Consider the following 22,927-nt stretch of genomic DNA (forward strand, 5'->3'; position numbering starts at 1 on the left):
GAGCTTTGGCTGCTCCTTTCTCAAAGCTTCTCAGCCCCTGCTGAGCTGGCCAGACTTTCACACATAGGCTGTGACGGGAAGGCTGTTTAGAGCTGGATAATATTTATAAAACCGCAGAAGTTAACAGAAACGCAGTGTCCAGGAGCAGGGCTGAAACTACCCTTTTAAAAGACAAAAAAACCTCCAAACCCAACAAAACCAGACATGAGTCAGCCCTGAACTGGAAGCTGTGAGCTGTCACCAGTGTAGTGCTGTGTTCTGGCTAGCGACTCTTTCTGAGAGACAAGGTGTGTTAGCTCCAGCTCTGTGCATTACCAGCACAACTGCCTGTGGTTTGGATGTTTTTTGGCTGAGATCCCACTGGTTCAGAACGAGGACAGAGCTTGCTTGCCTCTGCCTGCTAAAGACAACGTGGACTTGTTCTGAGTCTGTATTGTTTCTTTCATAATTACTGTTTGATTAAAGTATTTAAGATATGTTTGTCTTTTTAATTTGGCTCTAGAATAGGGCAGGAGGCCCACTCCTAGTATACATAGTTTCCTTTATGTCCAGCCTGGCAAATTCTGATTACTTCTGAGATAGGCAGCATTATGAATCAGTCCGGAGTGCTTCTGCAGACAAGCACATTCCTGCAGCACAGCTCCCTAAAAAATCCAGAGGCAGATGGAAATACAGCTAAGGAGTAATTAAATGTGGCTGTTCCTCAAGAAACGAGCCTGTAGTAGCAGCTCAGTGGGCCCCATTAAGCCAAGTACAAGATGCAACTTCACAGCATGCAGTCTGCAGTCACAGCGCACTGAAGGTAAGAGTTTTTGTGTTGTTGCAGTGTGTTAATGCGTGGATCACCAAAGGTGGCTGGAAGTTCTGCTCAGCCTTCAGTGAGGGCAAGCTTCTCCTTCACTGCTCTGAGACTGGATGTTACTCCTAAATGTAGGAGGGGTTAAATGAAGAACAGTGGTCAACTGATGCTGTAAAACAAACTCAAAGGTTTGTTGTAAGCGAGTGAACATTTGTGGGCTGACTGTAGCTTGATGTTGGATGATAATGATGCTGGCATCAAATGTGAGTGGCTTACAAAATGAGAATAGCACAGAGCACTCATCACCCCAGCTAATCCATGCACCAGCTAATACATGTCTGAATATGGCAGTGTTGGCTCAGCTGGAGGTTTGAAAAACTGAACAGTGGTAGGCAGGTGATGGGAGGGGTGTGTGGCTGTCAGCACAACAATGGCAAAGCATTCTGTTCTTAGGCAGAAATCCCTCTGCCTCAGGCCACCAGCCTCAGGCCTTAGGTTTTATGGCTGTGGGTATCTGATCTGTCTACTAGAAGGCCATGGGGATTAGGAGTGACATGAGCCAAGAAATGAGTTCTTTGTAAGAACTTGTACAGACTAAGATACTGTGTGAGCTAAAAGCCACAGCTTTTTTACCCAAGCCAGCTAGTAGCTTTATGGAACCAATAATAAATTGCTGAGAAGAGGTATTAATACATTTTGATTGCAGGAAACAGAGTGAAAACAGGACACAGGGAAGCAGTTAGGCTTGCAGTAGTCCACTACCTCTTAGCCTGCCTGTCTAAAGTGATTTGGTTGGAGTTAAAGACCCCTCACAGGCCCTCACTGTTGGTCAGTGACCATGAATTTCCTCTTACACTGGAGAGGCACTGAAAGAAAGAGTACCCTCATTACAGTATTTGTTTGTGCTTTTAAACCAGAAGGAGGTGACGAAAGTAAAAAGCAGTGTTTTCAGCAAGATCTACAGTTGCCAACCAATTCAGAAAAGGTGTTCTCCATGGCAAGTGAGAAGTGTGTTGAAGTGGACATTGGCAGGGAGGAACAAAGCCCAGATGACACCAAGTTAATGACAATAGGAACATCTAGTGACAAAGCACCATACACTGGACCAAACAGCAAAAGTCTCCAAATGTTGCACCAGCAGTCAGCAAAGATGGATTTTAAAATGCTGCGTGTTGTTTGGGGTTTTATTTGAAGGCAGCTCATTGTGATAGTTCAGGTTTATCTTTGTGAGGGACAAGATTGTTTTGTTGTTGCAAAAAGTGCTGCCTTAGAAAGGATTTTTAAGAACTAGAAGAACGCACCTACTTCTTAATAGGGATTTTTTTAACGTACGTTTTAGATACTTGAGTGCCATGTTATCTGGTGCTGCTTAAAATATGTGTTCTGTATCTAAGCATAAATACCATAGGCTATGACAGTTGCTATAGCAACAAAGCATCTACTATTAAATAGCACCCACAGGCTGAAAAACCATGTGCAGCCTGTCAGTACACAAGGTATTCCTTTCTTTTCAGCCAGCTAAGTACAGCATTTTCATCTCGGGAGCTCGTCTGTTTCTGATGAATGTGCTTGTGCTGGTCATGTGAAGATCTTTTCTCCCCCATCAGCTTTACCTTCCTTTGAAACTGCAGATACTGTAAGAACAAAATAGCCCAGAGTGACTGCAGGCTGAAGAAGTTAATGAATAATTCCTTTTTCATATGTTTTTGAACATGCATTAGAGTGTGTCTTTCAAATCTTTTAGTCCAGATTTGAGTTTGCACCTTTGCTGTTCTGCATCTTTTGATATTACAGTGTTTTGCTCTTGAAACCCAGCCTTTCAGGAGGCACCGTGCTGTTCCTAGAAGCCGTGTCCTTGAAAATTACAATATCAGTGGGAAACTGATTTCTGCAGTCATGGCAGACTGGAGAGTCATAATTCAAAAGCACAGTTAAAACTAACAAAACTTTTAGGAATATGTGGTCCAATTATTTATTTTTAAGCTTGCCCTAAAGTGGGTAAGCATTTGGACCATGAAATGTATGGGGGAAAAGTAGAAAAATGAGAACACTGAGTTTCATATGCAATAATAATTCTGGTGATTGAGTCTTCAGCTGTTGACAGCATTAGTTGTTTTACATTTTCCAAGTCAGAAATGTGATTTTCTTTAGAACCATCATAAATAACAGGGAGGATAAAATTAAGCATCAGAAAGAGAAATGTGCTGGTTATAGAAACAAATGCTTTATCTGCAAATTAAAATGACCTCTGTGAGCCTTGAAGAGTAGAAGGAGGCTGTGATGGCTTATTGGAGTGTTTGGATTGTTTCCAAATTTTGTTTGAGAGTCTGATGAATCAATAGGTTAAAAAGAAAATGTACTGTAGCCACAAATTATTGCTGATGTTGATTTGCTGGTGGTTTAGCAAAATTACATAGTCTGTAAAATATAAATTATAGTAGGAACAAAACAATTACAGTTTAATAAGAGTATAAAAAAAGTGAGGATAAGAAGTGGGTAAACTAAAACATGAAAAGATATATTAAAAATGTGATTTTTTTCCTAAGAGAGTGATTGCTAACACCAGCATGCCTTGTCTGTTTAAAGGGTTAACCCAATTATAAGCATGACTATGAACAGAGATAACAGGCTGTGAGCTGGTCTTGTTCTCTGCTCTGGTCCTGCACCTCAGTGGGAATGACAGCTTTGACTTTTGTAGCAGTAAAGGAATCCTAACTCCTGTCTCCTGGTGGTCTGCCAGTAGCCAGTGGTTTCCCAGCAATCATTTCAGCATGTCTCGTATTAATGGAATAATAAATCTTTAATTTGTGTTACTCACAAATAGTACCAAATGCCAAGAGGCTTGGGATGAAGTCGCAGGAGCTGCCGTGAGCAGTGGTGCAGGATGATGTGGAGAGTGGCTTGCCGAGGCAGAGAGGCAAAGTGGGGCTCATCGAAGAGTTGTTTAGAATTTGCTGGGTGTTTAGATACTGCGTGGGGCTCAGCTGAATGCCTTAGATGGTCTGCTTGCCTCCTGCCACTTACATCCTCTCCAGGGAATCAGGGACAGATCCTGGCAAGTTCCATCCTCCTCCTTTTTTTTTTTTTTTTTTTTTTTAATGCAAGGGAATTATCTTTTCTCCCTGTGATTTCCCTGTTTGTTTTCAGTTCTGTTTTGTTGTGGTTTTTTTTCCTTCTTGTTTCTACTTTTTTTTTTAGCCATCCTCTGAAAAAGGGTGTGCGTTTCTGCCATATTTGGATAAATATTACAGCCTGATCTTGTGTCTCGCTCAACAGCTATTTGTATGCTGAGGATAAGCACACAGACACACTCCTCTGTACAGACTGTTCTACCTAACAGCAGCACAAAGTCTTACAAATTATGTTTACAGGATGTGAACTTTAGGGATATAAGAGGTACTAATGTTTTTTTCTTCCACTGTGAAGTCCACCATGCCCAGCCGGAGAAATAGGGTAGAGTCTGGTGCCCTCTTGTGACTACATTAAACTACTGGAAAAACATTATCCTCTGACTTGAAAGCGGTCAGAGCTTGAATTACCCTGGAAAATACACACAAAAATATCCTAAACAAAAGCTGGAAGTATAGAAAAGGATGAATCAACCTCTCAGTGTTATTTCTGAGATGAAAATGCTGCGTGGTTCAGAATAGAGGCAGTAGAGTCACAACTCATAGTTGACTGATATGTTGAATATTTCTATGATATGTTGCTTTCAGAAAACTTTTCTTCATGCTGTTCAAGTACATATGATACTGAAGGATGGACAAGTCAGGATTATATATAAATACTGCCCTAAATCATGGAAAATTATGCCCAAGCTACATTTCTAAATGAAAAACTCCCCAAATTCTCCAGCAAAAAAAAGTTCAGATTCACATTTAATTTTCCACAGCCTTAAGGGAGGAGGAGGATGGCTATTGTCAGGGCTTTGATTTAATTTCACATTGATTTATTTGGAATGGGTTTCAGTATCTCCAGAGGTCAAAAACAAATAGGAAAAAAAATAAAAGAAAAAAAAGAGAAAGATTATTTTCTGGGATTTTCCCTTTACAGTGCTATTTCTTGTCTTGGAATTTGACTAGAGAACTTGTTCTAGTATCTGAAACTGAATGCCAGGAAGACAAAAAGAGAAATATTTAGTATAATTTCCAGCTTCTCCCCTCTCACGAGAGGGGAATATTTCTGGCCAGAAAAGCCAATGACTCATCGTTTAACAAAGCAAGAAGGGTCCACTCAGTCTCTCATTAGGGAAAGCCCCGTGCTGAGTTATAAAACCACACACACCTTTGAATTCTGATTTTGTGTCGACTGAAGTGGCCGTCTGACCTTTAGTTTCCCATCAAACCTTTCTGACTCTACAGTCTGTCTGTATCTGCTTCACACCACTGTGTACAGAGGGAGATTCTCATTTGTCCTCTTCTTGTTTCTCATGAAACTTCATATTTGTCTTGGCCTGTCTAGAATCTCCTGACTTTTGCAGGTGGGCCATTCCCACAAGTCAAGACAACAAGAAATTGGTGATACTCCTTAGTTTCCTTGCTGTTTAGTGTACATTTTTCTTCTCTTTTCCACATTGCTCCATCCAGTCCTGAGTTTAGTGTGAAACTTGTGCATTTGTCCCCTCTGGGACACCTGTACCTGCCAGCCATGCAGTGATGCATCATTCCACTGACAGCCTTATTTTAGGAAGGATTTGAACAAAAGAATTAGAGACAGTTAGAAACCATACATGCTGCTAAACAGAAAACTATAGGATTTTTTATACCTTATCAAATGTCTTGTATCAAACACATTGCTTCATCACCTATAAATGTCAAACATACAAGAATAAAAGCTACCTGTAGTGGGTCTTATGAGCCTCATCTTCTTGACTGTCTTTAAGAAAGGCAACACCCCCCTGCCCCAAATTAATCATAATAAGTAATAAATTAGTTAGTAATAGTGCTGTTGTCTCAAGTGTATCAGACTGTCAGATACTCATCTAAAAAAACTGGTGCTAAGAAAGTGCTTCCCAACTCATGAAAGTAATGTCAGGAAGGGAAGAGCTTGAGAGGCAGAGTCCACATGGATAGATCTTCAAGAACCAGGGGTTTTAGAGGTTGTTGCTGGTGGCCTCCTGTGTACAGCAGTGCAATAGTGCTACTGATGTCTTCAGTCCTGTAGCCAGACAGGTACTGTGAGCCTTGTGAGTGCCTGGCCCTGAGTGTTTCCAGTCTGTAAATCAACTCTGCAGATAAGTATCACTCTTATCTTTTGAAAACAATAAGACACCTCCAAACACCAGAATATCACAGTGGGAAAATCCCAGGAAAATCCCCAAGGGTCTAATGCCCATGTTACCAGAAGGAGACACAAAGTTAAATGAAAGTCTGCATATTTTTTTTCTTGATACCCCCAGCATAAGTAGAAGCAAATAAAGTACTTTGACTCTGACCCTCAAAGTGCTGACTAATTAGAATTTGTGCTTTAATACCTTACATTTGCCTCCACACTGTTCACTGCTCCATTGCAATAAGCTCTGAATATGCATAGACACACCTGCTCACGCTTTCTAGTATCTCCTGTAAGGGCTTGTATTTTAAACCGAGGAGCTAGACAATGCTCAAGGGAAGAAATGTCACATTTTACAGATGGGGAACTGTGATACAGACTGCTGCATTTCTAAGTAGCTTTCTGAACATGGATATTTGCATATTTGTTCAGAACATCTGTGACTTAAGGTTTACAAGGTTTTTCAGGACTTTGTATATCATACAGCACCCTTTTCCCACAGTATCTCTCTTCTCTTTGATTCTTCATTGCCCTCAAGAAAATATTTCAAGACAGACCTTTAAACACAGAGGGATGCTTTGTGATCATGGGCTGAAATGCACAGCCCTGTCACTGACAGAGACTGCCAAACAGGATGGATCATTTCATAGTGCAGTGAGAGGTTACTCTTGTAGACAATATTCATGTGATGTTTTGTAAAATTTTTACTACGTCTTATCGTATCTCCTCAGCAGACTTTCTGTCTGAAAGGCTGGTTTTTGCTTCCTTACCTCTCAGCATTTCTTACAGAATGGAGTAAGACAAAGACAGCAAAGTCCAAGAAGTTATCAGTGATCTGAATTACAGGTTAGACATAATGAGTTCAGAGCCCTACCCTTTCTTACCAACAACTCATGGTGGCAGCTACTAACAGCTATTAGCAGGGTATTGTTACTAGTATTAGTCCAGTTTGGGATAACACTTCTCTTTTTGTGCTTCACACTTTTGTCACTTTGGATCATGAGGCCATGCTGCATCCCTGCTGCAAATAGAAGCGCCCTCTCCTGTGCAGAGGTTCATTTTGCAGGGAAAGAGGGAGAATAATGCCATGCAAACCACCCACTTCCAGCAGGCACTGGACGAGATAGAGAGGACTGGTACCACATCCTCTAGACCCAGGTGCAGAAGACATGCTGGGAGATCTAACTCTGGGGATGCTGGCACCTGTATGCTTCCCTGCATGCCAAAGAGGTTTAAAAATTATGGCATCTCTCTGATGCAGTCTCCCCACTCTTACTTGCTAGTGTTAGTTTGTGCTGGTTTGAAAATAAGACAGGCATTCCAAACTGTCAGGGAACTTTGGCATTGCTTCAGTGTACAGAGGATGTTTCCCACAAGACCTGTCCTACAGTGTGAGCTGTAGAATTACAGTATCCTCTTTAAGAAATGCCATTAGGTTGAGGATGTTTCTAAAAGCCTGGTTCTGAGTTAGGTTTCATCACTCACTACCCAGCAGAAATTTGACAGTAGGTTGTACGTGAGAGCAGTCACAAGGTCACCAACCGCAGAAGAAACTTGTCACATGTAGAGTGTAAGTACATTCTTATGGGGTTTTGCCAGCTTTGTAGCAAAATTTTAGCAATCCTCTTGCAGTAAAATTTAATACAGAAGATGAAAGCATTTCTTAGTCAGGAATAGAGTTTTATAAGTGAGTTACCCTAAACATTTACTTTCAAAGATTGCAGTCTTCAGATATAACTTAAAATTGATGAATAAGCAAACAAATCATATATATTGTCTGCAAAAACTAGTCTGGCCAGCTCTAGTTCATAGCCACAAATTATTCACTTCATGTTTTATAGTAATACTTAAAATAATCAGCAATGAGCTTATCTCCCATGTCTGAGACACATGTAAAAATACAATAATGTTTTATTTATACAGTAGCCCACTCTTCTTTTAGTCAAATGATGGAAGTTATACCCGAGTAAATGCTGAGTATAAAAGAGTGACATTTTCTAATCCCACTCCCTTACACTAACGAGCAGCTCACCTGCTCTGAGCCTTATGTGTGGAGACCTGGCCACCTAAAGACCAAATCGGGAGGCACAGCCTAGGTTTGGTTCTGTTCTCTCTCTGAACTCATCTTGTAGCTTGGGCTGAGCTGGGGAAGCTGGGGGCCAGATCCAAATGGCTGTGTTGAGAACTGCTGGTCTGATGTGGCAGGTGACCCTTTCTTCACAGCACGAAGCAGTCCCTGAGGGCTCACTGGAGGTGTCTCTGCAGGAGGAAAGGGTGGAAACACCCACACAATCAATCCACTCCTCAGATCTGCTCTGAACTGAGAGGTGCCCTTTGATGTGTATCTCACACTTGTGTCAGTGCTGAGATCCTTCCTTTGCCTGAGTGGCACAGTCAGATACTGTCTGACAAAAAATAGATTGTGTGCTTGAATTATCAGACAAGAAAGTCACTTTATTTGATGAGATATTTTAACAACATGGAATGTTTCTTGATGCCCTCACTCAGCCATAAAGCAGCTTTTCTGTTTATCAAAAAAGTCAGCATTTGCAGTTTTCCCATGTGGATACATTGCTTGCTACCAGGCCCCTAACCCCTTCAGTAATCTATCACAGACAGCACAGCTGGAGATTGTCTAGGTATATTTTTAAGTTAGATCAGGCTGCACAAGTCTTTGTCACTTCCAAAACTTTTGTTTCAGAGCGTGTCTAAACACAGAAACTCCAAGGATTTTCATTAGGAGAAGATGCATAATCACATAGTAATTTAGAACAGCATGCACTTCACTAAGACATAAGATCTGCTGCTGTTGCATCAGACCCTGATAAACCTTGGCCCTGCATCTATGGCACTGGGTTCCAGTGTTGGTTCACAGAATTGAGGAATATCCTGAGTTCGAAGGGACCCACAAGGATCATGAAGTCTAACTCCTGACTCTGCGCAGGACACCTAAGAATCACATCACATACCTGAGAGCGTTGTCCAAACACTTCTTGTACTCTCTCAGGGTTGGGGCTGTGACCACTTCCCTGGGGTACCTGTTTCAGTGCCCAACCACCCTCTGGGTGAAGAACCTTTTTCTAATATCTGGCCTAAGTCTCCTCTGACTCAGCTTCAGGACATCCCTCAGGTCCTATCCCTGTCACCAGAGAGAAGAGACCAGTGCCTGCTCCCTTGATTCCCACCATGAGGAAGCTATAAACCCTTCTGAGGCCTCCCCTCAGTCTCCAGGCTGAACAGACCAAGTGACCTCAGACACTCCTCATATTCTTCCCTCCAGAGCTTTCACTATCCTGTTGGCCCTTCTTTGGCTGTTCTCCAATAGCTTAATGTCTTTTTTATATTGTGGCTCCTAAAACTGCCCACAGGACTTGAGGTGAGACTGCACCAGCTCAGTGCACAGCAGGACAATCCCCTCCTTCCACACTCATTTTTAACAGCAGAAAATCATCGGAGAGGTTTAAATTCATCGAGGTTAACAGCTAACTTTCATCCATGTCAATCAGTTCAGAAGCCTGTACCTCCGGTTTCTTCTAAATTCACTACTATTATTCATTAAAGTTTGCTTTCAGACTATGAAAATCCTGAGGTCGGGGCACTTTGCATGTGCGTCTTCTGAGATGAGTCACCAGCTCTGGCTGGCAGGGTCTGTCATGAGCCATGGTCTGCTGCTGCAGAATTCTTTAGCAATGGAAAGTTGTAGATACTGAGCACTTTGTAGGTCTTTCCTTGATACCTTAGAGAATTTGATCTCTGAGATGCATATAAAAATAGAAATCTAGGATTTTTTAATTAGCTCAACTGAATTTCAGGTCTTTCCAAGAAACAATCTCCAAGTTAGTATTATGTGGACTACTTTTGAGACAAAACCATTTCACAGATAAATACCAGAAGAGTCATTAAATAATTTTAAAAATGAAATATGTAATAAATATAATAAATTGAGGATATATAATTTTGGCATAATGGTTCTTTACAAAAGTAATAATATATAAGAATAAAACATGATATACAATAATATCTATGGCAATTTTAAGATAATAAAAAGTATTTATTTTAATACTGGTTAATATTAATTTGATGCAGAAATGTCAACATCAATAACAATTTCAACATCACAGAAATATACCACCACAGATTAAATGGAATGATGCTATGAAACACTCTACAAACTCGTACTCAAACTGATTCATGATCGGTCTGTTGAATCACATAAAAAGATGAAGTTGCTTACATAAACCTTGCCAGATTTGTATGATTCTTATTTTTTAAATTCTTCTTTGAAGGCACAAGGAACTACTATCAATTAGTTATTCATAAGAGAAGTGGCAGCAGCAACAATGAAATTTGCCCCAGCATATCTGAGGGAGTTCCCAGCTGTGGGGTGGAAGGACTGTGCTCTTCAGACTCCCAGCCTTCCAAACCATCTGTGAGCCTACCCATATCTTCTACAGACTCCTACACAGTAAAAGTGGGATCAATAACAAAAGGGAAGGGTTAGCTTAGTCAGAAAAGAAACATGAGTTCCACACTTTTGGAGATGGCATAAAAGCAGTCCCTGACTCCCCTTGGAAATGTATACATTTTCTGTGTATTTCAGTGCACTCTAGATCTGATTGCAAAACAAGTAAAATTTACTAACTGTAAACTATCAAGCATTAGAATTGTACAGTTTAAGAATTTCAGTGCAGGATCTTGACAAATGCAGCAGCAGTACTGTTGGTCTGTGTTATCAGGCCATTTTTTTCCCTCTAACTCTCCTGAAATGTGTGATGTACTTAAAGTCACATACTGAAGTACGAGGAAGATGTTCAAGGCTCTTGTTGAAAGACTTGTTCATTTTTAATATTTTCCACTGGTTAACCACAAACATTAACAGCAGAACAGACGTATGAGAACCTGAACATGAACCCCAAGAAGCAAAAATTTCAGCCACAAGAACAGTACATTGTTGTCCTCAGCAGTGCTATTTTTTTGTTTTGCTCAGAAGATAAAACTGGTTTTATTTCATATGAAAATGAAAAGAGTCAGTCCAAAAAAATAAGCTTTTAAGATCCCAGTTTGAGTCAAAGTAAATTACTTAGTTTATTCCACATATCCTTAGCAAAGCAGTATTTTCACCAATGAAGAAAAGTTTATTGTAGGAGACAAACAGAAATGTGAATTATTGCTTCCACAGTGTCCTCAAAGAATTAATGGCCCATGCAGGACATGCAAGATGATGTCAGCACATAAAAATTTGTGTCCTGCAGCTGGCATTGGGAAATCCTTATTTGTTCCAGCAGCTACCAGTTAGCTGCCCCTTTCCTGCCCTCCGCCAGTAGTACAGGTTTCCCGAATGTCAGATGAATCTGTTATTTCTTTGTTTTCTTTTCTTTGGCTCTCTTCCTCTGATTCTTTCAGAGTTTCCAATTTTCTGCTGTCAGTATTGCGATCAGTGGATGAATTTAGCTTGGATGAGTTCTGTCTCCATCTTCTCAGGCTCCTATAACAGTCGTCTCTGACGTTTTCACTGACCAAAACATAGATGATTGGATCGGCAACACCGTTTAGAGTGCCTAAACACAGAAACACTGTAAAAATTGGATATATCTTATTTTCAAATGGACATGGACAGTCCTGATGAAATATAAAGTATATGGCTCTTATTATGAGCACCACATGGTATGGAGCAAAGCAGATCAAGAAAATAATAATAATGGCAATAGCCACATACTTCACTTTGGCTTTCTGGCGACAAGTCAAGCTGCTGCTTCTTTTTGTAGTTTGGAAAATTTTGTAGTTTGTAAAAATGAGGATTGTGAAGGGTATGGCAAATCCAAATAGGAATCTAGCAAAGCTGAAAGAAGCCAGTTGTATGTTAAGGGGCACTGTCTCAAAGCAGGTTTTCACATCTGGACATTTTTGCCTATCTTTCATGTAAAATACTGGACTGTGGATTACTGCAACCACAGCAAAGAGAACGCAGACTATTATGATGGCCTTTTTCTGTCCTCTTCTCCCCATTGATTCCAGAGAATACACCAATGCCACATAACGATCCAGAGAGATGCAACACAAAAGCAGAATGCTGAAGTAGATATTGCAGAAGAAGATAAATGCTGTTACTGTGCACGCAGTTTCACCCATGGTCCACTTGTGCCCGTTTTGCACATAGATAATCCAGACAGGCAAGGTACTTAAATACATCAGGTCACACAATGATAAACTGAAGATGTAGATGGCAACTACTTTATTCCTTTGGATTTGTACAAATGTAAGCAGAGAAGTTAAGCAATTTGCTGGAAGACCTACAGCAAAAACGATGCTGTAAACAGTAACCAGAAGTGTCTGACTCTCTTCGTAGGGAATTTCTGGGCAAGTGGAGTTACATGTTTCATTTAGACAATGTTCCATTATTCTTTTTCCAGCTGGTATTTCCTGTGAATCAGAAGACAAAGTGAAAAGTTAGCATTGCATCACTTAAAAACATATAAGTAAAGGTTATGGTCCCATAGGTGTCAACTTGACACGCCAGTGGAGCAAGTGGGATGGGGAATGTTTGAAAGATGCCTCCTCTGACACGAACTGAGAAAAAGAGGGTCAGATCCCTCCACTTCTGAGAGCTGGACTGGATTCTGGAGGGTGTGTGGAAGCTCTCTCAAGGGGGATCTGGAGTTCTGTCCCTGGACGTAAAATCGTCCATCTCCTTTTTGTCAGTTCCCGTTCTAAAATCATACTGTAAATGTGAAAACCACCATCATTCCTCATGCCATGTATCACTTGCACCCAAAATCCCACATGGGAATCAGTCTACAAAAGTAAGGTGGATGAATATGAAGTTGTAGAGCAGCCTAGGCATATTTTAAAAAGAAGCTGGATTCAGTATTGTCCCATCTTCAGAATGACTGGAGAAAAGAATCTGCTTTGTGGAGAAGACGGCATGATATTCAGACCAGTGACAGGACCTGAGGGAATGGCCTGATGTGATATCAGGGGAGATTTAGGTTGGATATTAGAAAAATGTTCTTAACCCAGAGGCTGGTTGAGCTGGAGTTAACTTGCAAACACGGTAGTTGCAATAAGGGCTGGTGGTGACAAGTTTTTTGCTGCCTCTGAGCATCTGCTACCTTTGGCAGAGGAGGAGGCATCTCTTCTGGGCCACCTACCAAACTGCTGCGTAGAGGGGATAAAAAGAGTGCTTGATTTCAGGGTCAGCAGTGGTTCTCTGCTGAGGCCTCATCTGCGAACTGACATACAGAGCTTGTCCTTGACTCAAACATGCCTGGCTTATGAGAGCTGCTGTACACCTGCACACCACAGAGGGCCTTGGAGACCTCCCCTTCCATGGTATTCCATGGTATTCCACGGTATTCCATGGTATTCCATGGAATACAGTTCATAGTCAGGCAGATGGTGACAGCCAGGGCAGGGACAAGGGCACAAGTCATACACCACCTCAGTTACTCATCAGCTTATCTACCCCACACTCCTCAATAAAAACACTTTCAGGAGTGGTTGAGGGTACTCCCTCTCCCCTCCTCCTGGCTTTGCACACTTCTCTTGAGCCTGTGCTTGCCTGAATATTCTCCTTTCTGTATGGCTTCCCCCAGAGCAGTCAGTGATGGCGCAGGGAAGGAAACAGTAGAGGAGTTCTGTGGACACATAGCTGCCAATGCTTGTCTTGCCTCCTTCCCTGCCTCTTTTGCTCCAAGTCTCCTCCCCACGCTCAGCATCCATGAGGCAGCCTCAGGAAGGAGAAGCCTGTGACTTTCTAAGCTATCTGCCTGGAGCAGACATTTTTCCTTGGTATTTGGCATAAGGATTAAGCCATAGGGCTGGGGCTGAGCCGAAGAGACCTTCACCTGTAAAGGGCTGTCAGCTGCCAAGCACGACGCCTCAGCTGACCATGGGCAGCTATAGCCGTGCACTCACACTCTGCAAGAAAAGGCTGGTGCTGAAGGACTGCACTGAAGCTTTGGCCTGTCAGCTTGGGAGCTTGTATCCTTCCCAGCAGGAATGCTGTAAGTCCCAGACCGATACAAGGAAGGAGGAGAGGAGGCCACCCATTTGGTCCACTCCTCACCTTCTCCAGGCTCTCAGCCCTGTCCAGGGAAGAGTCTTCTTCCACTGGCCACTGCATCCACCCCAATTCAGAGCTTCACTTGCCTCCAGTCAGTTCTCCAGGCCTGCAGAGAGGTTTCCTCCTCAAACTGAAGATCACAAAGCAGCACTAAACAGACAGTTTATGAAATTTCTCCTGGTGACGTTTTCCCTTGTTTACACACTTTTAAGGGGAAGGAAGTAACAGCACAATCCACCCTGTGACTAAAGTCAACTTCTTTGTGCCTCTACACCCCCTTCAATTGAAAGCACATTTATATCTTCTTCTCAGACCTTCAAAGTTTAATAGTTTGATGCTTGGCTCTGCCCAGAAGATGCCCAGTTCTGTCTTCCTCAGGGATATCAAGGCTAACCTTCATCTCAAATATTAATTAAAATGAAAAACAGTAATAATTACACAGATAAAAAACTGTACACCATTTTCTATTAATATTTGTGATGATCAGTTTTGGATTGAACACCAGCACTCAAGAGATCTATGCCATGCAGTAATCTTCAAGCATTTACAAAGGGTCAAACATAGCGATGATGGCAAGGATGAGCAACATCCAAGACCGCATTTGTGGGTTACAAACTGTTCCAATGAGTTATCTTTGCTGTCCTCTATTGTTCAGTTGTTGCCTCTCCAACATAGCTGTTTTCACCTTTTTGTGGCCTATCCTGATTTGCTAGGTCTCACCAACCATAACTAGGTGTTACAGCAGGTAGTGGCTGTGCTTTACACCAACAGCTCAATGTATTTTTGTCAGCACTCTGAGGCTTCCTGCTCTGCGAGAGTCACTGCACAAGACAAACCACAGTTATCATGTGCTTGTTTCTTACCTTCAAGATTACAAAACATCTCATCTTCCAGGACAGAGATCACGAAGCACCTGAGCACAAATCACTGGAACATGGGGTAATCCCATCCCACTAAGATTTGTTGTATGCCTGCTCTGTATTTACACTCTTCCATTTCTAATGTTCTTGTGTTGTGTCCTCACTGCTAGACAATTAGATAATTACGTTTCATACTCCTAAAATGCAGTGGCTCCTGCTGCTCATTTGGGGCCAGTTGCATTATTCTTTTCTCAAGAAAAATCATTTCAGTAACACTGAAGTGTAAAAATAAGGAAGTGAAAACAAGCAGGAAAGCAAAAGGCTTTACTTAGTCTTTTTTTTTTTTTTTTTTTTTTTTTTTTTTTTTTTTTTTTTGCTATTTGTGTATAAACTGCTCATGTGAAACTGTTTAAAATTCCAAAGGAGAAGTTGGGGTGATAAAAGTAACCACTATTAGAAAAAGTAAAATTACAGTTATGGCTACAAGGAAGAGAAGGATAAGTTAAAAAATGCACAATAGCTGGACAGAGACTAGTTGAAAGTCTTTGGATTAACTCACCTGAGATACAGGGACAGAAGAAAAAAAAAAGAAAGTGAAATTTGTAACATGAGTACAATTACATGAGCAACGCACATTAATAATATATTTTTTATTTTCTAGTGTTTTTCTGATCATCCATCTTTTCCAGGGATTATTATTAGAGTTGAAAATTTTGAGGCATTTATGTGGATATTAGGAACAATTTAAAATAACCGCTATGATGGTTAAATTAAAACAAACTTTCCCTTCACACTTTCCTTCCTGTCCTCAGTATATGTAAAGAAAAAAACCCTGCATGTCTTAAAGCATAAATCAGCCTTCAGTGAAAGAGGACCTGCGTTTCTGCTGAGGGATTTTGTGTGCTTTCCTGAGTAGAATGTGGTGCTGGAAGGATTTGACACCAGTTGGACACTCAAATCTAATACCGAAACACTTCAGTTCCCAGATGTGACATTTATGCCACCTACAATACTCGTCACCAGCAATGTCACTCCTCCAGTGTCTGAACCTGGGCTTTTCCTTCTCATGCAAAACTTACACTACCTGCCTGTAAATTACCAACTGATAAACTTTTGTGTCTCAACTTGAACGCAAGAAATTGCTGTGGATTATTTGAATCTGCTGTTCTTGAAAGAAGGAAAAATGTTTATGGTATCTTTGAATAGAAACAGATCACGGCCCATTTGCCCAGCAAGTCAATGAACTGCTTTATTTTTTTTTCCATTATTAATAAACAAATTAGTAGAGGAAATCACTCCTATAAGCAAATCTCAGCATAAAAAGGAGAAACGGCCATGGCTTCACTTGGTTACCAATCAGACCAATCATTTTTACTGACAGACAACACAGCAGGATTTGAAGCTATGCAATTTGAACATAAACCCATGTATTTTCAAGCAACATCATTTCAAATTTGAACATAATATATGAACATAATCTTGGCACTATATAGTTTCAAAACTCTGTTTAGAAAAAAAAAGTGTTTTAAAGCTTTCCTGGGAATCCAGCCTGAGCACAACTCTATAATAAAATATTTTTCTTCCACTGGTGGAGCAGGTGCCTAGTGCCAGATAAAACAAGTTAGGGGGTATTTGTAGGCTGAAAGCAACAAGACTGGGATTAGTTATACAGCCTTTAAATTTAATTCTATATTGTAGATATGGGATATAATGCAGATATAAGCAGTCTGAAAAGATATTAAAACAAATATAATAATAAATATAAAAATAAAGAAGATACTTAGTAGAAGAGAGAAGTTACTAATCAACTGCCTCCAAGGAAGGGAGGAGCTCAGCAATATTTCCTGATAAGAGAAAGATACTTGATTTACCTCAAGATAACACTGTTCATAGATATGAACTCTCAATGACTGTACATTTTTAAATACCTAAGTGCAGGTTTTTACATAAATCCATACATCCATTTCCCCCGTTCCACAATCTAGAAATCCCACAATGGAACTAAATGTGCTAATTTGCTAAAATGAGCAGCTGTGGTTTTACTAAGGGAAACTGCCATAATTCAGGTTTGACAAGGGCCCAGTTTTAAAAAGTGATCCTTCCCTTGTCTGGGTGTCCTAGTGCCATATTACCTGGAGAGGAACTGCACAGGAAAGAAGAAAGTCTGGTGGGTAGGAGAGAAAGATGCTGATTAAAGATCCTGATACTGGGTTTAAGACCATATTATTCAACACATATATAAAAGCAGGTAAAACTGCTTAAATGTCATACATTGTAGGTAGGGGAAGTTCACAAGTGGAAAACAGACCCCAAAATCCACCCGTACCAGGGGCCTTTTTTCTCCAGTCTCATTATTCAAAGGCTACAAGTCAGGATTTTGGGACTTCGGACCTAGCAAGGTTTCTCAGTCCTCCCTGAGAGCATCAGAATGCAGGGCAGATTTACACCCTGGTACCTACCAGCTTGTGGAAAAGATCCCAGAGGCAGAGGAATGGCTCCATGGCCAGGAGAGGCATCAGGAAGCCCAGAAAAGCTGTTATAAATTTGAGGCTAAACTACAAAGCCTGTTGAGTCAAAAGGCTGAGGAAAGTGTAGGTCTTGGAGCAGTGGCAGTGAAAGTGAGAAACTGAGAGCAGCTGTGCTTCACATCTGAAACCATCAGGCACTTGAGCCCAATGACTCCCTAAAGCTATTGCAGCTTAATTGGTGGCTTTGACATTGGGGTCTAATTGTGTATTACTTCTGTTGAAGAAGTAGCTCATTTGGAAACCCAGCTGGCCACACTTTCCTACTGGCTTGTGCTGGAGTTGCAAAGTTTTAGAAGAAGAGGATGAGAGTGGTGATTCCTATTCCACGCTCCTGCGTCAGCGTGCTCAAGGATGCTGAAGCACAGCCAAGTGCCAGCAGATTTGGCACTAAGAGCTTATGAGTGGATGAATACTGCTCTGGATTCCCAAAAGAGCAGGCTGGGATGTTGGAGAACAGTCTGGGATATCGGGGAACAAGCTGTTTTAACAAGGTGAGGAGGTCTGGCTATGCTGGCACACTGTTAGAGGTGAATGTGTCTTATGACCAGATTTAAGGGAAATCTGACTTCAAGCAGATGAACAAAGAAGCACCAAGACCTATGTACAAACCCACCAGTGTACCCCTTAAAAAGGGGTGCTCTGTTATCCTTTAGGGAGGGGAGAGAGAAAGGCAACAGAAGACAAACATTTGCTTATAGGATCTCCCCAGCAGCTACTTATGGATACCTACCTCCTTATTCTTGGCCTCCAGGCCTTCAAATGGGAGACTCCTGCCAAACCTTTGGCACCTGCAGTTAGAAACACACTAAGAGCCATGGAAAGGCCCAGTCTAGAGCCACGTCCACCCCAAACTACTGTGACTCAAAATCATCTCTGGGCTAACTTCAGCTGGAGTAGCTGGAGATTTCTGGTCTAGGTTGATACATCTCACCCTTCAGTAAACACCAGGACGTGGCCATGTGTGACACCTGGATCAATGCAAGGCATTAAGAAAGGTCTTTGAGTTCTGAGCAGCCACAGCCACCTTGTGGCCCAGAGAAGGACTTGTTCCTGCAAGGAGGAGCATCATTAGCAGACCTTTGAAGGCGGGATCTCCTCCAGGCAAGATGGTCAGCCTGAGAGCAGCATGGCCAGTCCTATGGCTTGTGGCATCCCTTATAAGGCTGGCACCTCTGTGCTCCTGTGGGGCCTCTGTTGCTGCCACACAAGAACAGGGCAGTGTTGTAGAAGAGTTGATGTGCGTTTTAGTGACCATTCAGTTATCCTACCTTGTGGTAAGTGGCTTTGCTTATTTAAAGTTGGCTTTGGATGGTGGCTGACCAATGGCTCTGTTTGTTTCCCACGTTTGTTTGTTGTTTGTTTGTTGTTGGTTTGTTTTATTAACAGTCAAGGGTTGTGTCTGACCGCAGTGTGGTCCTGTGTGCTGTTGGCCTGTCACTGCTGAGCCCTGCCTGGGCTCTGTCCTTTATTGCTGACCTGGTCACCTCCTGCAGCCTGTCATCACCTGGGTCTGCCTTTCCTATATGTGGTCTCTGTACTGCCACGTTTCATTCCTACCTTTCACCATCGAGCTGCTGCTTTTCCTCCCTCTGCCCCAAGGCAGTGGTTTTCAAACCACTGCTGTCCCAGGAGATTCACAAATGATAAATCATACCTCTTCTGTTGCTCAGGCTCCTGGAAGTCAGAGGATGCTGGATCAGAAGTAAGAGTCCAGTGACACCAAGCAGTGACACTTGCAGAGAATATTTATTCATAACCAAACACATCTGATCAAATTCCCAAATTCACAAGTTTCCCTCTTCCTGCACCGAGACCTTCACTGCAATCATTACAGTCACAGGGATCACAGGGTCTTTCTGCATCCCCAGAATGTGTTTGTCTCTTTCATCCCTCTTAAATCCCCCAGTCAGAGCATCGCTTAACTGTGCAGCAAAGAGTGAGCACAGATAGGATGGCTTCTCTTTGCCAGGAATAGGAAAATGCAAAGATAGTGTTGAGGTTTGACCTTGTGACAGTAGATTATCTCTCCCTGATAGGGGTCTTGGCCTGCCCTTGTGGGTCTGTATGGAAACTGCTGTGGTGGCATCATCAGTAACAAAGATGTTGTTGGGGAAAAGCAGAGCAAAGAGTTGCCCAAAATAATTTCATGATTTGTCAGGCTTGGGCTCACTGGCATACTGGTTGTTACTGAGTAGTCTAGCTAGTTTCATCCCAAAATTGTTTTACTTTTGTCTAAAATGGATGTCTCTCAGCAAGTAGGATTTGTAAAGCCTTGCGAAAGCCACAGTGCCTTCTTTACTTTAAACAATCCTATTTTTAAGAGTGCCTACAAATGGTATTTAACAGTGCTCTGAACTTAGACACAAAAATTTCCTCCTTCTCCATTTACTATGAAACACAAATTCTTGGTTCCTTTTTGTCCTTTGATTTGCTCTCAGCTAATTGGAGAACTTCCATTTTCCTTTTTGACATCTGGGTCACCTCCTACTACCTACTCCCGTACAGCAGCAGGGCTTTCCCCTTAAGCCTTTAGCGATACCAACAAAAACTGTGATGTTCAAAGATTCCTCTTTGCATGTACACACACCTCTGACATGTCTGTCAGCTCAGTCACTTCTGCTGCATCTGTGGTGTTTTGTCTGAATCCTCATCTCTGATCTCTTCTGGCTCTTTATATGTCTACCACAATGAGCATCTCATTCTTTGTTGGCACACTTAGGGTCTACCCTGGAAGTTATTCATGTAAAAATCCCAGTTAGTAGATATTTCCCAAAGTGTCCTGACATGTGGCAGCAAAATTATTTGTGTGATCATGGTGAGGCTGTAAGATCAGTGTCTCCCAAGAGTTTTGGGAAATGCTGAACCTGAAAGAGCCATTTGCACTTTCTGGCAGAAATCTGTACAGAGGGGGTGTCCAATTCAAACTTTAAATTTCTTTAAATATAGTGTCCTGTGTAAAGAACTTTGAAAAACATCTCAGAAGAAAATCAGTCTTGCCCATTATGTATTAATGAACAGAATAAATGCTGGGTTTTTATTTGTTTATTTGTTTGTTTGGAGTTTTGTGGGTTTTTTAAATTGGTTTTGTTTTGTTTTGTTTTGTTTTGTTTTGTTTTCCCATCCTACACCCCTCTTCTTTTTCCCCACAATGAAGTTACTGGACATTAAAGAGCTGCTGGTTTAGAGGCAGCAGCAGATCTAAATGGAATCATGAGAAGGACAGGTTTAAAATAAATCCAGATGCTCTTTGGTCTTTGGCAAAGTAGTCAACTCAAAAAATATTTGAAAAAAAAAGTTAATTTGAACTCCTGTTAGCCACCACATTCCTGAGTGCCAGAGATCAGCAATGCTATGTGAATAAAAGGTGAGAAAAAAAAAGAATGTATTGTATCCAATTAGTCTCTACAGACCAGCAGGTAAACTTGACAATTAAATAGCTGTCTTGCTTTTCCAGCAGAGTAAGGATGAGAGGAAGGGCTGGATGTGAATTCTCCTGAAAAGAAACCCAGCATTCGTATTTCTATTGTAATTCTGTATTCATGGCTCATGCACTGCACTAATAGCTAAAGCAAAGCTCACAGCAACCGCTATTCTGCCAAAATCTTCAATCCTAATAATGGTCTGGCTCTGACTGGAACTAAAGCTCATTTCTAAGAGAAATATGTTTTTTATGGGAAAGGGAATTTGTAAGGAAGACAGGAAGGACTGCATCAACTAGAATTAATTAATTCAGACCCAGCAACTACATCAATCACAAGGAGATTTAGACTACGGTGAGGCATCAACACAGTCTGCATTTCTTGAGCACAAATACACGGCGTGGAGAAACAGTGATCAAAACAGAACAAAGGAAAATGCTGCAAAATAGAAGCAATGCCTTGACTCAGAGATGGAACACTTACCATTTTTTCCCTCGGTGTTTTGCAGAGGAGATGATGGGGTGCTCCAGCTCGTGTCGCGCTCAGAGCCTGCTCTGACAGAACTGCAGGAAGTAGCTGACGGTACCACGCGCAGTCCTAAGGCTGGGAGGTAGAAGAAGTTCTGTAGTCACAACTTCATCGGACTCCCCAGATGTGTCACTTTTAGTTGGTTGTGCACAGAAAGCACAGGCTGCCCACTTCCGGCAGAGCACCTAGGAAGAGAAGCTACCTTAAAAAAAAAAAAAGTTTCAAATTCTGTCACTTGTACAGGGGTGGGAGGTTGTTTCTGTGACTGCCAGAGTCTTGTTTCATACTCTTGTTCTGGATGTGCACCTAAATCACTGCAAACGTACCCCGGAGGGACAAGGGACTGCTGAACTGCCCCAAACCCTGCAGCTGCTCAGGGCCAGGAGCTGATTTCTACAGAGGAAGTAATTCCCACTCTGGGTGTAACACATGAACTCACCGGAATAGATGTGAATTGGCTGAGTATTTAAAAATAGGGAACAGTATTAGAGCCCAGTAAAGGGAGTGGTGATAGGAGGCAGAGCCTATTCTAGTACCAGCTGGGATAGAAAAGGCTGAGAATGCTAAAGAAGATTTGATGGTGGTTTGAGCACCTTCTAGAAGAAGAAGAATTGAGTTGCAGGAGTTCCTTAATAGTGAAGAGCATTGATAAGGAGTGTATGATCTTTACCAAGTGTCCTAGTTCAGGCTTTATGTGGAGGAAGATTCCAGTGTTACATTGCCAGCCTAGACCTCGTTTGTGAGACCTGTTCCACGTGCTTTTGCAGATGTTGTGTGTCACTCAGTCAAAATCAGTTATGACCAGATTTATTAAGTTTTCAGGCAACTTCTCCATCAACTAACTCCTACCAGTTCCACTTGCAGTGAGATGCATATTGAGGGTTTGTCAGTGCTTGCAGACTGCTGAGGGCTAAGGTGGGACAGGAAGGAACAGTAGGGTGACAACCTAAGACAAGCAGAGAACTGAATTTACTTTTGGTACCTGTATTAAAAGTGAAACATTTCGTCTGAAAATTAAAGAAATGCTTGGTATGTACTTTCATTCTGGTGTAAAAAAGTTACTTTGGTTCTGTTCTGGAGAAGGTTTCTGGGAATGAGTCTTTCTGTAAAGAGCAGTTTATTCTCAGGAACCAGAAGGAACTGGGGAAAAAGGAGGCTGAAGCTGGTTTCCATATGTGGAGGAGAGTAGGTGAAATTTCTGTCTGTACCAGCTCAGCTTGACTGGACATATTGCTGTAACTAGTCTGTGCACTGCCTCAAACATGTGATTTCATGTTGTTCCTTCTCTGTGTAGAAATCAAACCCGAAGGAAAACACAATGAAGGAATAGTGTTTCTGAGATGATTACAGCTGATTTGTTTCTTTGTCTTTCATTCAGACATGTGGGATAGAAAAGAGCAGAGTGCTCTCAGACCTGAAGAACTGGAGTTTTCACAGAGACCAGTGGGCTCTTCTGTGGT

General features: G+C 41.7%; 1 protein-coding gene and 1 long non-coding RNA gene across 5 annotated transcripts in view; one reads left to right on the plus strand and one right to left on the minus strand.

Annotated features, from left to right (window-relative positions):
* Window positions 1–521: 521 nt before the first annotated feature.
* LOC134551642 (uncharacterized) overlaps window positions 522–22,927 on the plus strand; it is a 45,553-nt gene continuing 23,147 nt past the window's right edge. For all 3 annotated transcript variants that reach the window (XR_010080637.1, XR_010080636.1, XR_010080638.1), the window contains exon 1: window positions 522–802. This is a non-coding gene — a long non-coding RNA (uncharacterized LOC134551642). The remainder of the gene's footprint in view (window positions 803–22,927) is intronic.
* Window positions 9,847–22,831, minus strand: GPR132 (G protein-coupled receptor 132). 2 transcript variants are annotated; one of them, XM_063399509.1, is made up of 2 exons: window positions 21,423–22,831; window positions 9,847–12,490 (listed from the first exon to the last, which is right to left on the minus strand). In XM_063399509.1, the coding sequence occupies exons 1-2, from the start codon at window positions 21,423–21,425 to the stop codon at window positions 11,363–11,365; spliced, it is 1,131 nt and encodes a 376-aa protein (XP_063255579.1). In that variant the 5' UTR covers window positions 21,426–22,831; the 3' UTR covers window positions 9,847–11,362. The 2 variants fall into 2 exon arrangements, with proteins under 2 accessions (XP_063255579.1, XP_063255580.1); XM_063399510.1 differs by lacking the exon at window positions 21,423–22,831 and adding an exon at window positions 14,136–14,481.

The sequence above is a fragment of the Prinia subflava genome, chromosome 5, assembly GCF_021018805.1.
Source record: "Prinia subflava isolate CZ2003 ecotype Zambia chromosome 5, Cam_Psub_1.2, whole genome shotgun sequence".
Taxonomy (NCBI): Eukaryota; Metazoa; Chordata; class Aves; order Passeriformes; family Cisticolidae; genus Prinia; species Prinia subflava.

What these genes read in the sequence shown, in the direction of transcription:
- GPR132 (XM_063399510.1), bottom strand. Translation starts at nt 14,192, where the DNA reads ATGCAGTGGCCAGTGGAAGAAGACTCTTCCCTGGACAGGGCTGAGAGC. An exon ending in GGGCTGAGAGCCTGGAGAAG is followed by an intron (nt 12,491 to 14,135) that starts GTGAGGAGTGGA and finishes TCTGATTCACAG; the next exon opens with GAAATACCAGCTGGAAAAAG.